The 12633-nt window shown below is 42.2% G+C and overlaps 1 protein-coding gene across 6 annotated transcripts; it reads left to right on the top strand.

Annotated features, from left to right (window-relative positions):
- The first annotated feature begins 744 nt into the window (after positions 1-744).
- Positions 745-11122, top strand: CAPSL (calcyphosine like). Of its 6 annotated transcripts, none has more exons than XM_071730809.1 (6): positions 745-982; positions 5499-5635; positions 6467-6644; positions 7520-7729; positions 9002-9106; positions 10284-11122. In XM_071730809.1, the coding sequence occupies exons 2-6, from the start codon at positions 5499-5501 to the stop codon at positions 10383-10385; spliced, it is 732 nt and encodes a 243-aa protein (XP_071586910.1). In that variant the 5' UTR covers positions 745-982; the 3' UTR covers positions 10386-11122. The 6 variants fall into 6 exon arrangements, with proteins under 6 accessions (XP_071586910.1, XP_071586912.1, XP_071586911.1 ...); XM_071730811.1 differs by having other exon boundaries at positions 748-982; positions 10912-11122; XM_071730810.1 differs by having other exon boundaries at positions 748-982; positions 10905-11122.
- Positions 11123-12633: the final 1511 nt, after the last annotated feature.

The following is a 12633-nucleotide window of genomic DNA, read 5'->3' as shown; positions in this document are numbered from 1 at the left end:
ATTTCCCACCTGCTCTTGTACCAACTTGCCATCAGCCCTGACCCTGTGTGTGGAGCTTGATGCTGCCAGGGAGCATAACACAGGCTTGTTTTTTACCCCTAAGGACTCCATCAGTACACCAGTTCCTTACCCAAGAGTTACACTATGTCACTGATAATGTTTGTGACCTTCTGCAGGCAGTATTGTTAATAGCTGTGTCTAGACAGGGTGATTTTTGCTCAAGGATGTTTAGCCTTTTCAGTTTTCTTCTTGCTGCAGATAAATACAATCACAGCGTCTCCCCAGAGATTCTCACCATCAGCAGATCTTCAAAGCGGTGATTAATCAGCAGGAAAAAAAACAGGCTGGCAACTTGTTGTGTTTTCTGGAGGTTTTTTTGTGCGTGCGTGTGTGCGTGTGTGTGAAAGGCAATCAGCAGGCTTTGACTTAAGAGTCTCCTGACGTGTTTTGAGTAAAGGATGAAGCCAGCAAGTTTTTTCAACCCTGTCAACCACAGGGCAGAGAAGCAGGTTATCAAGATAAAGCCACGGCCAGTGCTGGCAGGGTGGTGCTGCAAACCTGCAGACGTCCCCAGGACCAGCTGGAGGTGTCTCCTACCCCCATGCAGCCCCTGTGCGCTGAGGGGACAGGAAGGCATTGGTTTAAAAAGAGATTAAATGAAAGGACGCTTACAACTCGGTGGCAATCGCCCAGGGAAGCAGTGTAATTGCAGGTTGGGCCAGCCGCAGCCACCAGTGTCACCTTGGAGACCATGGGGTAAACTCCAGGCCTCCCAAAAAAGGGGGCGGGTAAGGCAGCTTGGTGTAAACAAGTCAAACGAGGTGGATAAGGAAGCTTGCTAAGGCCTTGCACCCCCTCTGCTTGGTTCCTGAGCCCAGTGAGAGCCCAGGAGTGTGGAATCAGGTGGGGCACATCACTGTCCCAGCCCCCCAGCACCTCCAAAATCCTTAGTGGAACGCTCAGGTGTAAGATAGCAGTCCAGGTAAAGTATTTTCTTCTCTCTTGTTTCGTAGATCACAGTGAGCTTCTCTGATCAGTTGAGCTTACAGCTCACCCAAGAGTATTTTTTTTTAAAATACATATATAAAATTATAGATCTATTTTGAAAAAAACAATATATATATGTGTGCGTGTTTGTGTGTGTGTGTGTGTGTGTGTGTGTGTGTTCAGAATGCCAAGAGCAGTAATGCTCTTGCGCCTACCAGAAGATGGGAGCCAGATGATTCTGGGGATGGTGAAGATGCAGAGGGTGGGCTTCAGGCTGCTACAAGGGGGGTCAGTAGAGTTGGGATGCCAGATTTTTTAGGGCAGTGTTTTGATGATTGTTCCAGTACAGGCACTTCCAGGGGCCTAGAGTAATGCAGAGCCTGATGTGGGTTTCTGTCAGTCACACCAGGATGTTTTTGAGAATTTTTACAGAAAGGTCTTGAGTTTATCTGAAAGATTATGCACAAACAAATGGTGCTGAGCAGTAACACAGCTTAGATTAAAGCATCAGCCTTAAAAGAATGCAAAGGGGTCTGGTTGCCTAAGGTTTTACTGGAAAGACCCAACCCAAAATTTCAGGTTTTGTATTTGTTAAGAAGAAATGCAATCATTTTTGTTTAGGCTGGACAACAAAACATTGTCCATAGAAACAAACAATTCTGAGAATGTGAGGTACTGGAATTGCTCATAGCTCAGACTGTAGACAAAACACGACTCTAGTGTTCAGAGTTAAATTTACCAGCCTTTTTTTCATTTCACAGTAGGAGACATCTGATGTTCCTGGAATAGATGTAAGGATTGAAACCATGCAAAATTATAGTTATGTTCTTTTCTTGTTTTACAAATGATTATTAATACATAAAAACTTGGTCAGGTACACAGAGAACAGTTATATTCAGCAAATCCTGAGTATATCTCTAAATCACATTAACCAAAAAGGAGCAAAAGCAAAATGAAAGGAAGTGAATCACTCTGATGCCTCCATGACTGTGCTCATTCAGAATCTGTTTTCTCACAGATGTTTTCTGGCAGTACAGTATAGTGTTTTAACATCCTGGGAAGGGTTTAAGTCTTGCCTAAACAAGCAGCCAACTGAAACAGGAAAGTGACAGACATGTTATTGTGGATGAGGCTCATGTGTAGGAAGGTTTGTACTTAGCTGGTTTTCTGTATTTGTTGAATATATAGAAAGGATTCTCAAATGTGTACTGCTGTGTGCTGCAGGAAGCAGGTCATGTTTAAGAGAATTTAGTGTAATGCTCATTTAAGTGAAATCTCTTTATGAGCAGACTTTAATTACTCAGTTTTATATAAAACTGTGGTGTTGACAATTTTGTTGAACATGTTAGAGAATGCAGATTACCAAAGACCAAGAGAAATATTTACTGTTCTTACTGTGTTTTTAACCTTGACGCATGGGGAAAAAAAATAACATTATCTCTGTGACATAAATGAAATTATTAGTGTTACAGCTGAGAAGCAATACTGGAAAAAAAAACCTGAAAACTTCAGGAAGAAAAGCAGAATTATTTAATATCAAGAAACTAATTTTGTAGCTAACAGTCCTAAGCTCTGTCTTTTTACTTAGCCAAAGAGGGATTAAACAGGGCTATAAAGAATTTTCTGTACAAACACAAATTATACTTTCATCTAATAAATGAAAGGAAAGCAGCATCTACAGATGGGAGAAATTCACACTGTATACAAAAACTGTATTTTAAGACGAAAATTATACAGTAATGGGGTAACTTAGCCCAAAGATGGTGAGTTCTCAGATGGAAATGGTTCCCAATGTAGAAGCAAACTGTGTAGTTACTTTAGGGATAATTCACTATTGGCCAGTTTTAGTGGCTATTATTGAGGTACAGGAGATCATAATAGATACCATATCAGATGATATCTCCCTAGCCTCAATTCATGAATCTCACTGCAATGATGATTTGATGCATATATTTCCAGTACACTGGAAATACCTCCACTGAACCCAAGAGCTCCTGCTTTGCACAGTATTCATTCCTGGAGAGTTTTGCAGCATACGGTGGAGGCAAATTATGTTTCCACTGGTCTCAGGTTGTGTTTGCATAGCATTTATAGGTCAGTATAAATACACAACATGGTATAGAGACATACTGCGCAGTGCTATGGATGAGTTATGCACTCTCTACATAGGTACATTTACATTATGTATCTAAAAAAGCAATAGTACGTAATTCTATAATGTAAATGTGGTTTGCACTGTGTTTATGTAACATCACTGTATTTTGTATTCTTGACAGCTGAATATCTTCCCTTAAGGACAGATCACTCTTTGCAGAAAACATTTTTGACTGCTGATCTCACATAGCTTTAAGGTCTTTCTGGTCACTCATTAATGAGTTCCCAGAAAAGCTTTGCTCATTCCAGATGAAGCAGAAGCTGAAATTATCGTGCTGGGCTTCTGCAATATGCTGCTACTGACACCATTTTGGGGAAACAAAACCATTTCATCTTTCTGTTTTTCAGTGCCCAGATGGTGTTGTCTGAAGGGTCTGCAAAAGGCAACACACACAATGGTACCAGCTGCTGTAGCCAGTGCTCTGTAGACTGGAGTGGAGTAGTTAGAAGGAAAGAGTTTAATTCTATGCTTCTTAGTTTTCTGCAACTGTTTCAGTTCATATTGCTACATGTGTAATGATAGTGAGAGCAAGTACAACATGCTCTGCCAATGCCTCCTCACAGAGCTGCCCATCTTCTTCATCACCCCATCCCTGAGTACCCTCAGCAGAGCACTGAGTGTCCTCAGAGCCTGGGCTTTGCTGTAACTCAGCCCAGCCCACCTCTCACACACTGTGTCCTGGTCTTGTGGTGCTTTAAAGGATGGAAGATACTTTGGGGGCCTTCATGATCTGAAGACCCAGCATTCAGGCCAGTGTCCTGGTTTGGGCCAGGATAAAGCTAATTTTCTGTCTTGAAATTTTGCTTTCAGCTAAGTCTCTCATAAGTACCTGTACTTGCTGAAATTAACAGCAAGTTCCTCAGCCTGTTTCTGCTTCTAGGACTGATAACACTCTATGTTTATAGCTACAGCTAGAGAATGGTATGCAGAACCAAGGACACTGTTCACTTCTGAGGAACATCTTATGCTCCCTGAAGAGAAAAGTAGGAAAGAGATCACACCTGCAACCCTCCTTTTGGAAGGAAGGGACAAGATAAATGACCAAAATTGACCAGAGTATTCTATCCCATATATGTAACACGCAGTATAAATTTGAGGGATCATGAGGGTGAGACCCCTTCCTGCTTCTCCTTCTTCCACCTTCTTTGCTCAGCCCTTCATTTTGCCCTTCTTGACCTGCCCCTGTTTCCTTTTGGATCCTGGGAGGATTTCATCCATTCCTCTCTCTGTGGTCCTGGTCCATACCAATCTGAGTCTGTGTGTTCCTGCCTCCAGCTCCTGACTGCTGCTAACCCCAGGAGTCCAGCCTGGACTTTCCCAGGACTGCCCCACAGCCTTGGTGGTGATGTGAGATTTACTGGGGGAGGAGGGGGGGGAACATGGTATCACTTTTCATGTGTATTTGTATATATTTAGTAATTTTTTTTCCTTTTTATCATTAGTGTTTCATTAAAGTTGTGTAGTTTAGTTTCCAACCTATAAGTCTCTCTCCCTTATTCTCTCTCCTTTCTTTATCAGGTAGGGGTATTAATAGAGAGCATCTGTTACTTGGTTTAATTGCTGGGCCAGTGTTAAACTGTGACAGACAGAGAGCACTGTGCCCAGGGACCAGAATTTGATGTGTCTCCAGAGTGTTGGTATGGGCACGGACAGCCCTGGTGCTTTTAGCGCTAGGTGTAAATAACCCCTGCCATCCTTGTCCAGACCATGGGTGCTGCTCTTGGTGGGGCTATTGCAGTGTTGCAAGTCCACAGCCTGTTTTCTCACTTTTTATTCCACCGTCCTCCTCTGAGGGAAGCTGGAATGCTTATGTGTTGTTGGAAGCGACCTGAAATTCTGGGATGCTGCATTTGTATCCATAAATTGCATTTGTACCCCAGCTGTATTAAAATGACACCAGCTGTTGTCTGCATGTGAGGTCAGGTCTTGGGGTGATTACTATTGCTCAGACATGCCATGGCATCTCCTGGCTCCGGATAAGTAGGATTCGCTGACTGCAAGCCTGTCCAGGCTCAGAAGGCTCACTGCTCTCCTGGGTTCTCCCACCAGTTTTCACTGGGATTTTACACTGTAAGCAGCAAATTCTTACCCACACTTTCAGAGTTGCATCTGGGTTAAACATAGAGTAGTTGTTTGAGGTCTCCTTCCAGGGTTGATGATTCACATAGGCAGTTTCCCCTTGTCAAAGAAGGATATAAGGAAAGTGATGAAAAGGTCAAAACAAGTCCTCCGAGAGAGTTGACAGCATCTTGCAAGTGAGAGATCTGGGATGTTTCAAACCCATCATATAAAGCGAGTTTCAGCAGTCTGTTTCATGTATATGACTCCACGCCATATGAATGTTCTGTTCTTCCAGATGGCAGGCACAGCAAGACATGACCAAGAGATGGCAATCCAGGCCAGAAGAAATTTGTCCAAAACCACTGACCCCATTGAAAGACTTCGTCTGCAATGCTTAGTGAGGGGATCTGCAGGCATCAAAGGACTTGGCAGGTGAGTTTAAGAAGTCAAATCCATTACTCAGTTTAATAGTTACAGCTGCAAGAGGCCTACAGGCTAAGCAGGGATCAAAACCTGATTGCAGTTCAAATGCCACAACCTACAGAGCCTGGGCTTGGGGCTCCTGTGTTTTGGGACATAGGACTCACCTGCTCACGTGTTGAGGGACTAAAAACAGCGAATCCCTCAGAGGAAGGAGTACAAAAACAACCCCTGGCAGGAACAGAGGGAGAACATAAAACATGTCTCTTTGGTTTTTTCTCCAATTAGTAGCTCAGCACTGAGGATTTTGTACTTCCTTTACTTTGGCCTGTTACTCCCTTGTGTATGACAGTCTATCAGCTGTCTCATGCATCAGCATGTCTCTCCAGACTCCTTCTGCAGTGAACCTGAGGGTGTGGGTCAGCCCACCCCTCAGAAAGGGGATATGAACCACAGCCTGAACCTTGCCCATCAGACCACAGGGTGATCCTAGGTGACCGGCTGGAAGTTCATCTATGTGCCCAACTTTTGTAAATCACAATGTATAATGAATCTGAAGTCTCCTTCAGTTAAGGCAACCTTCATCTCCTTTAATTTCAGCTGCACAACAATCAGGCACCCAACCTAAGTAATCTCTGCTTTCAACAAGTGTGTGGAATTTCTGTTGGGTTAATTTTTTGTTGGTTTTTTCTCCCTTCTTCTTTTGTTTTATAACTTAGAAGTCTGTACAAGGGGGAAATGTTATGTCAGTAATTGATTTCTGAGCTCTAGCACTGTGCTAAACCACTGCAGCCTTCTGCAAGTTTTCCTATGCATTTTCCTCAAACTGCATGTTTTCCACAGAGTATTTCGGGTTATGGATGATGACAACAGCAGGACCCTCAATTTCAAAGAGTTTATGAAAGGATTAAATGATTATTCTATGATGATAGACAAGGAAGAAGCAGAACAGATTTTCCGGATATTTGATAAGGATGGCAGTGGAACCATTGATTTTGAGGAATTTCTTATTACACTGAGAGTAAGTCTGGCATATGGTGTTATTACTGCATTAAATTAAAAAAAAAAAGCCTAGAATTGTCATTAGCTGAGCAGAAAACACTGCACTGTTGTTCACCTTATTAATTTACGAGATCTACATCTCTGTTTTAAAAGGCAGTAATTCTTTAGAAGTCTGTATATTCTATTTCCATCTAAATATACTTCAGGGGAAAATCACGATAAACAACACCTCTGTGGGCGAGAGAGCTCAGAAGCCAACATATCTCTGCAATTTATTGGGAAGACATGAGGCTCCTCACAAATAGAACAGAAGAGTTACAAATAAGTGGTTGTTTAGTTTTGTTTTGTTTTAATGAATCAATGCCTTGATTTAGGTACCTAATCTTTCATATTGCAGTCTGGGTACTTGTGTGCTTCAGCATATTAATTTCACTTATTGGTCCATCATTTTATGACATATCTCCTTTTAGCACAAACTAATCCAGTGGTGGCTTTCTCTAATCAACCACAATGTGAATGGTTTTGATTGGATAATCTTTGCTCTGCTGAAGTTTAAAAAAATGAAGAAAGAAAACTAACACTTCTTGGAGTAATTAGTGATTTCTTGTCAGAAATATTTAAAATCAGTAGAACAGAAAATTGTTGCAAGTAGCATTTTCTCTCTTAGAATCCATTTACTATCACGTTGATAGATACTAAACACTCTTGATCACACTGCTTTTTTTGTCCTACATTGCCCTTCCCAGCACATGGACAGTGCTCAGCAGGCTGTCAGCAGTTTGCTGTCTCAAGGGCCTCGAAATAGGTTTACTGTGAAAAACAGCAGTTACTTGAATTTGGAACTGGGCAAGTAGTTGCGAGAAATAAAATGATTATGTTAATTTTTCTTTACAGCCTCCCATGTCAAGTGCAAGAAAAGAGATCGTCATGCAGGCATTTAAGAAGTTAGATAAGACTGGAGATGGTGTCATCACAATTGAAGACTTAAGGGGGGTGTATAATGCAAAGCATCACCCCAAATACCAAAATGGAGACTGGACCGAAGATCAGGTTTTTAGGGCATTTCTAGATAATTTTGATACACCCTATGACAAAGATGGGAAGGTAAGCAAAACACTTAATGTCAAAGCGTGAAATCACAATTTGACTTAAATTATTAAATGTAGGAGTGGTTGAAGTACCAAACATGCATTTGCATCAGATTTATGGGACTGTATCCAGTAATGTGGATGCATAATCTCTGTGTAGGGCTGTTGATGAATCCTGCTCACACATTTGGAGGCAAAGGGGCTCTGCAGGAGGGGCAAGGATAGACATATGATTGCATTTCCAGGCTTGTACACTTAATGCTCTTTAATACCTTACACATATAACCTTACAGGTTATATAAACTTTAGGTTATAGGTTACTTCATGTGTATCTTCAGACTAAGATACACCATTGCTGATTTTCAAGATTTACGTAATGTGCACTCTTCACTTGTGAGAAGAACAAATACCTTGATCCAGTTTGAAACAGGTGCCTACTATTGTATTACAGAATGGTTTGGGCTGGAAGAGACCTTAAAGATCATCTAATTCCAACCCTGCTGCCATAGGCAAGACACCTCCACACAAAGCCCCATACAATCTAGTGAAATAGATTAGATCATCTCAAGTGTGTTTAATTACTGAGACACTTGACTTGGAAATCACTTCACAATCGACACAGATTTATCTGCAGAGATGGAGGAAGTAGGGTGTGTCTGTGTGCGTGTGTGTGTGTGTCTGTGTGTGTGTATGTGTCTGTGTGTGTCTGTGTGCCTGTGTGCCTCTGTGTGTGTCTGTGGTTTTGTGTGTGTTTGTGTGTGCCTCTGTGTGTCTGTGTCTGTGTGTCTGTGTCTGTATGTCTATATGTGTATGTCTCTGTGTGTGTGTCTGTGTGTGTCTGTGTGTGTCTGATACCTGCTGTGAGCCCTGAGGAGCCCCTAGCTGTGGCAGGGCTGGGAGTCCTTCCTGCACTCCACCTCAGCCCTTTTGTGTAGGTGGAAAGCCTGTTCACCCTCTGTGACTAACTTACGCCTCTGCTTTGCTGTCTCTGAGCCAAGCATGCTTTGTTTCTCCCTCTTATGTGTCTGCAAACTTTTTTGGTTTGAACTTGCACATATCTGACCAACTCAGAGCAACTGTGGATCTCCACTGCTCATGATATTCTCAGTCTGAGCTGTTTATAGTAACAAAGTAGATAAGATTTCATCAGTGATTTGTGGAATGTCTTTAACACTTTGCATTCTTGAGGCTGCATTTGTGTTTTCAAGGCTGCACTACACTGGTGGCTCCTTCCTGCCTAGCGGCTGACTACTGCACCCAAATCTTCCACTTGCTTTGTTTCCAACAGGCAGATGAGGTGATAGGTTTTATTTCCCTTGGGCATGGCTTTGCACTTGATAGAGCTGAATGTCATCCCTTCTTCTGTTGTGTCATCCTCAGACATATCAATTGTGTGAGTTGTTCCCTTTCTTCTCTGCAGCAATCTCATAAGAGATATGAGATCTCATAAACCTCAAGCAAAATGTTCCTGCTTTTTGTGCTGAGGTCAGACGTGAGCAAATAAAACAAGTACTCAAAATGGTCCTTGACAAGTTCAGTGCCTTACAAATGCTGCAGTGTTTGAGCTTATAGAACAATTACTCTGAGCACCTACCTTTTTTTCAGCAATTCCAGCATTAGCCCACTTGATTAAATTTTCTTTTGAGAACTGGCTGTGACTTTTCCTGTACATGAATTAGAGGTCACTGGTGATGCTGGTGTGAGCTGAAGACCAAAAATGTTTTTAGCAGAAATGTTTCAAGACTAAGCATCTGCTAGAAAGGTCTTCATTGTGATCTTGCTGGATGCCTCTCAAACATGAATGGTCAGCAGTTTGTCATCTGTGCCTGATGGGAGGACTGGGGCCTCTCAAACAAGCATGGTCAGCAAAGTTTGCCATCAGTTCCTGATGGGAGGACAGGCAGGGCTATTCACTTCCCCCTGCTGTCACATTTTACTTAGCTCTCAAATGCAAAACACAGTAGGAGCAAATATTTTTCTATGTGACATTTATTTACAGAATAACCTATATGGTTCAAGAGTTAAGGCACCAGAAGAGACATGCACTGTTTTTATCTGCTAATCTGATTTTTTAAAGGTCATTTTAAAAACCATTAAAAATACCCACAAAAGATATTAAAAACTCTTAGGTATTTGAAAAAATGCTTGCTTCTTTCAGTGAGTGATGTTCAGAGCAATGATATTTTCTCTTGTGAGTGGATATAGAGCTCCTAGCTGTCTCTGGGTTGCACTAGAAACCCCATCAACTTCTATTAATAATAATAATAATAATAATGAAAAAAAAATAGATGATAATATTCCTGGAAAAAGAGGCATTAAAACATTTGTCTTCTTGGTCAGCACTGATTTTAACACTGGTTCCTGGTTAGGCTAATTTAACTCTGCATGTTTCCCTTCAAATGCTCCTGGAGAACAAAGGCTCTTATTTCTAGAAGTAAACTGATGCAAATCTTCAGTGTCTTTGTTCTTTCTGTTCTTCATTTAGAGTTGTTCTCAGTGGGTGATTTAGACTTACTCTAGCATTATGGAATTAAAGGTTAATTTTTCTTTTTCAAATTCTTCTGTGTCAGGTCACAGCAGAGGAATTTATGAACTATTATGCAGGAGTCAGTGCTTCAATAGACACAGATGTCTATTTTATCATTATGATGAAGAATGCCTGGAAACTCTGATCATGCAACTAAAGGACCAAGATTTTACTTCAATTCTGAGGTCTTCAGTCCCTTCACCATATGAAGAGTGGGGAGATAGTGTACAAAGGCTTCTGAAAAAAAAAAAGAAAAAAAAACAAAACAAAAGGAGGGTGCGCTGTTTATTTATTCACACCTTGATTCCGTTTCCTTTTCTTTCTCCTTCTCATGCACCATTGTGCTTCTCTCTCAGACTGAGGTGCTATCAGTGTATCAAACTGAATGGCTTGCATATGGCAGCATTTGCTCCATGTAAGGCTGGCAGCCAGCTAAGAGAAATGTAGCCTTCTAGACCGGACTGGAGCTTGACTGGTGCAGTCTCAGCTCTTACTTAGCCTGGGCCGTGAAGAGTTCAAACACTGAAGGCCTGAGTGTTGCTGCTCTGGTCTTGTGCAAACTCCACTTCTGTTTTGTGCAGCAGTCATCTCAGTAAGAGCAATAACTACTTGCAGTTTCCTAATAAAGGATGTGCAAACTCAATTATTTTAATTTTTCTTTGAGCCTCCAGAACTCACATACTGACTGACACTGGAAATTTGGTGGAAAGAATCTGTGACTGCCATTGATCGTAAGAGAAGCCTTTACTCATTGTGATGCTACTGAAGTGCCAATGTGCCTTGTATGAGAAACAACCTTACCATCACAGAGAGGCTTCACATGTCCTGGCAGCTCCAGTGTAACTCATTTCTTTCTTGTTTATTAAATGTCTCCATGCAGGATGTCAGGTTGTCTGTCTTCAGTGTTTCAAATAAAAAGCAATAATGTGAATGGACTGTGGGAATCACAAAATGAAAGAACTATTTCCTTCTGACAGGCTATCTCCTGTCTTCAAACCCCATGGTGATCTGCTGTGCTGACATTTAATCAACTGTGGTGGAAGTTTTAATCTGAATTAAATCAGTTTGTCTTTTCAGTGCTCACCCTTTCAAATTTTCCTTAATCCCAAATGCAGTATACCTTTTAGAGGGGAAGACTGGTCCTGGAAGCACTTGTTGCTTTTAAAAATCATCAGAATCATTGACAGCCCCTGGGAGCCTTAGAAAGAGTCTGTGATGGCTGGGGAAATCTCAGTACTCCAGGGTCAGGTTTCTGCTTTGAGCTTGATGTGTTTGTGGGGGCCTGAAGAATGTGAGCCAGGAGAGCTCAAACCCTCTCCTCCTCGTGAGTGGGCTGAGAGCCACAGCTGACACACCCCCAACACCCTCAGGGTGGCTTTGCTCAATACATTTCTCAGCATCTGGAAGAAATTTTTCACAATGCAGTAATTTCAAAAACTGTATGGAGGATGTTTACAGGGGCAGGCTTCAGATTGCTTTAAGTTGGTGGCAGGGTTTTCTTTCACTTCTGTGGGAGCAGAGTTGCACCTGGAGTGATCTGAGTTAAAACTGGCAACTGCAGAAAAGTAGAAGTCCTTTTAGGGAAATGAAATAATCTGGGAAAGAATAATATTTGATTTGTCACTTGTAACCAGATGCCATAGCACACAAGTTGGGATCTGTGCTTGTAAGAAATGTCATTTGACTAACGTGTGCAAATTTATGAAACGAACACAGGCATTGCATTGGCTGCTAGGCAGCGAAATCTGTACTTGGAGGGGTGTTATCATAATGACACACTGGCCACATACACCTGGGATGTGCTTTGCAAAAGCTAAGGGTAAGTTAAAGGAATTTAAACCAGACATGAAGGAATATCAGAGCTAACCATGGGTGCCCAGGTCTGTCCTTTAGCAGTGCACCATCTGTCTGATGTGATTTCTGCACTGTAATCTGGCAAAACCAAAAATGGAGCTTGAGCACCTGTGTTGATCTGCAGGCTGCTGTGTGCTGGTTACAGACCCAACAGGCAGCAGGGACAAATGGTGGTACAGGCTGTCCTGCCAGTCTGTGGTTGCACAGTGCACATGTCAGATGTCAGGAGATAGGTGGCAATGCACGCGATCATATCTGGCAATAGCATCAAGATTGTCAGATCTTGGTTGGTGCCTCATGTTTGAAGAAGCCCTATTTCTTGTCTCTGATTGTGCAGCAGATCAGGATGGCACAAACCATCTGAATCTGGATCTGAATCTGCAGGGCTGTGGGCTGAGGGGAAGGTTTCAGCTGCAGCTGGAGCTTTAGCCATGGCACAGCTCATGGGCAGGGCTGAGCTCTGCCGCTCTGCTCTGTGCTGGGAACCACAACATCTGGCTCCATGGCTCCTGGTGAAATTCCAGTGGAACCTTCTGCTC

This window comes from Heliangelus exortis, chromosome Z (assembly GCF_036169615.1).
Source record: "Heliangelus exortis chromosome Z, bHelExo1.hap1, whole genome shotgun sequence".
Classification (NCBI taxonomy): Eukaryota; Metazoa; Chordata; class Aves; order Apodiformes; family Trochilidae; genus Heliangelus; species Heliangelus exortis.
This window is presented reverse-complemented; position numbering and strand designations above follow the sequence as displayed.

What these genes read in the sequence shown, in the direction of transcription:
- CAPSL (XM_071730809.1), top strand. Translation starts at nt 5,499, where the DNA reads ATGGCAGGCACAGCAAGACATGACCAAGAGATGGCAATCCAGGCCAGA. An exon ending in AATTTCTTATTACACTGAGA is followed by an intron (nt 6,645 to 7,519) that starts GTAAGTCTGGCA and finishes TTTTCTTTACAG; the next exon opens with CCTCCCATGTCAAGTGCAAG. An exon ending in CCTATGACAAAGATGGGAAG is followed by an intron (nt 7,730 to 9,001) that starts GTAAGCAAAACA and finishes TGTTTCCAACAG; the next exon opens with GCAGATGAGGTGATAGGTTT.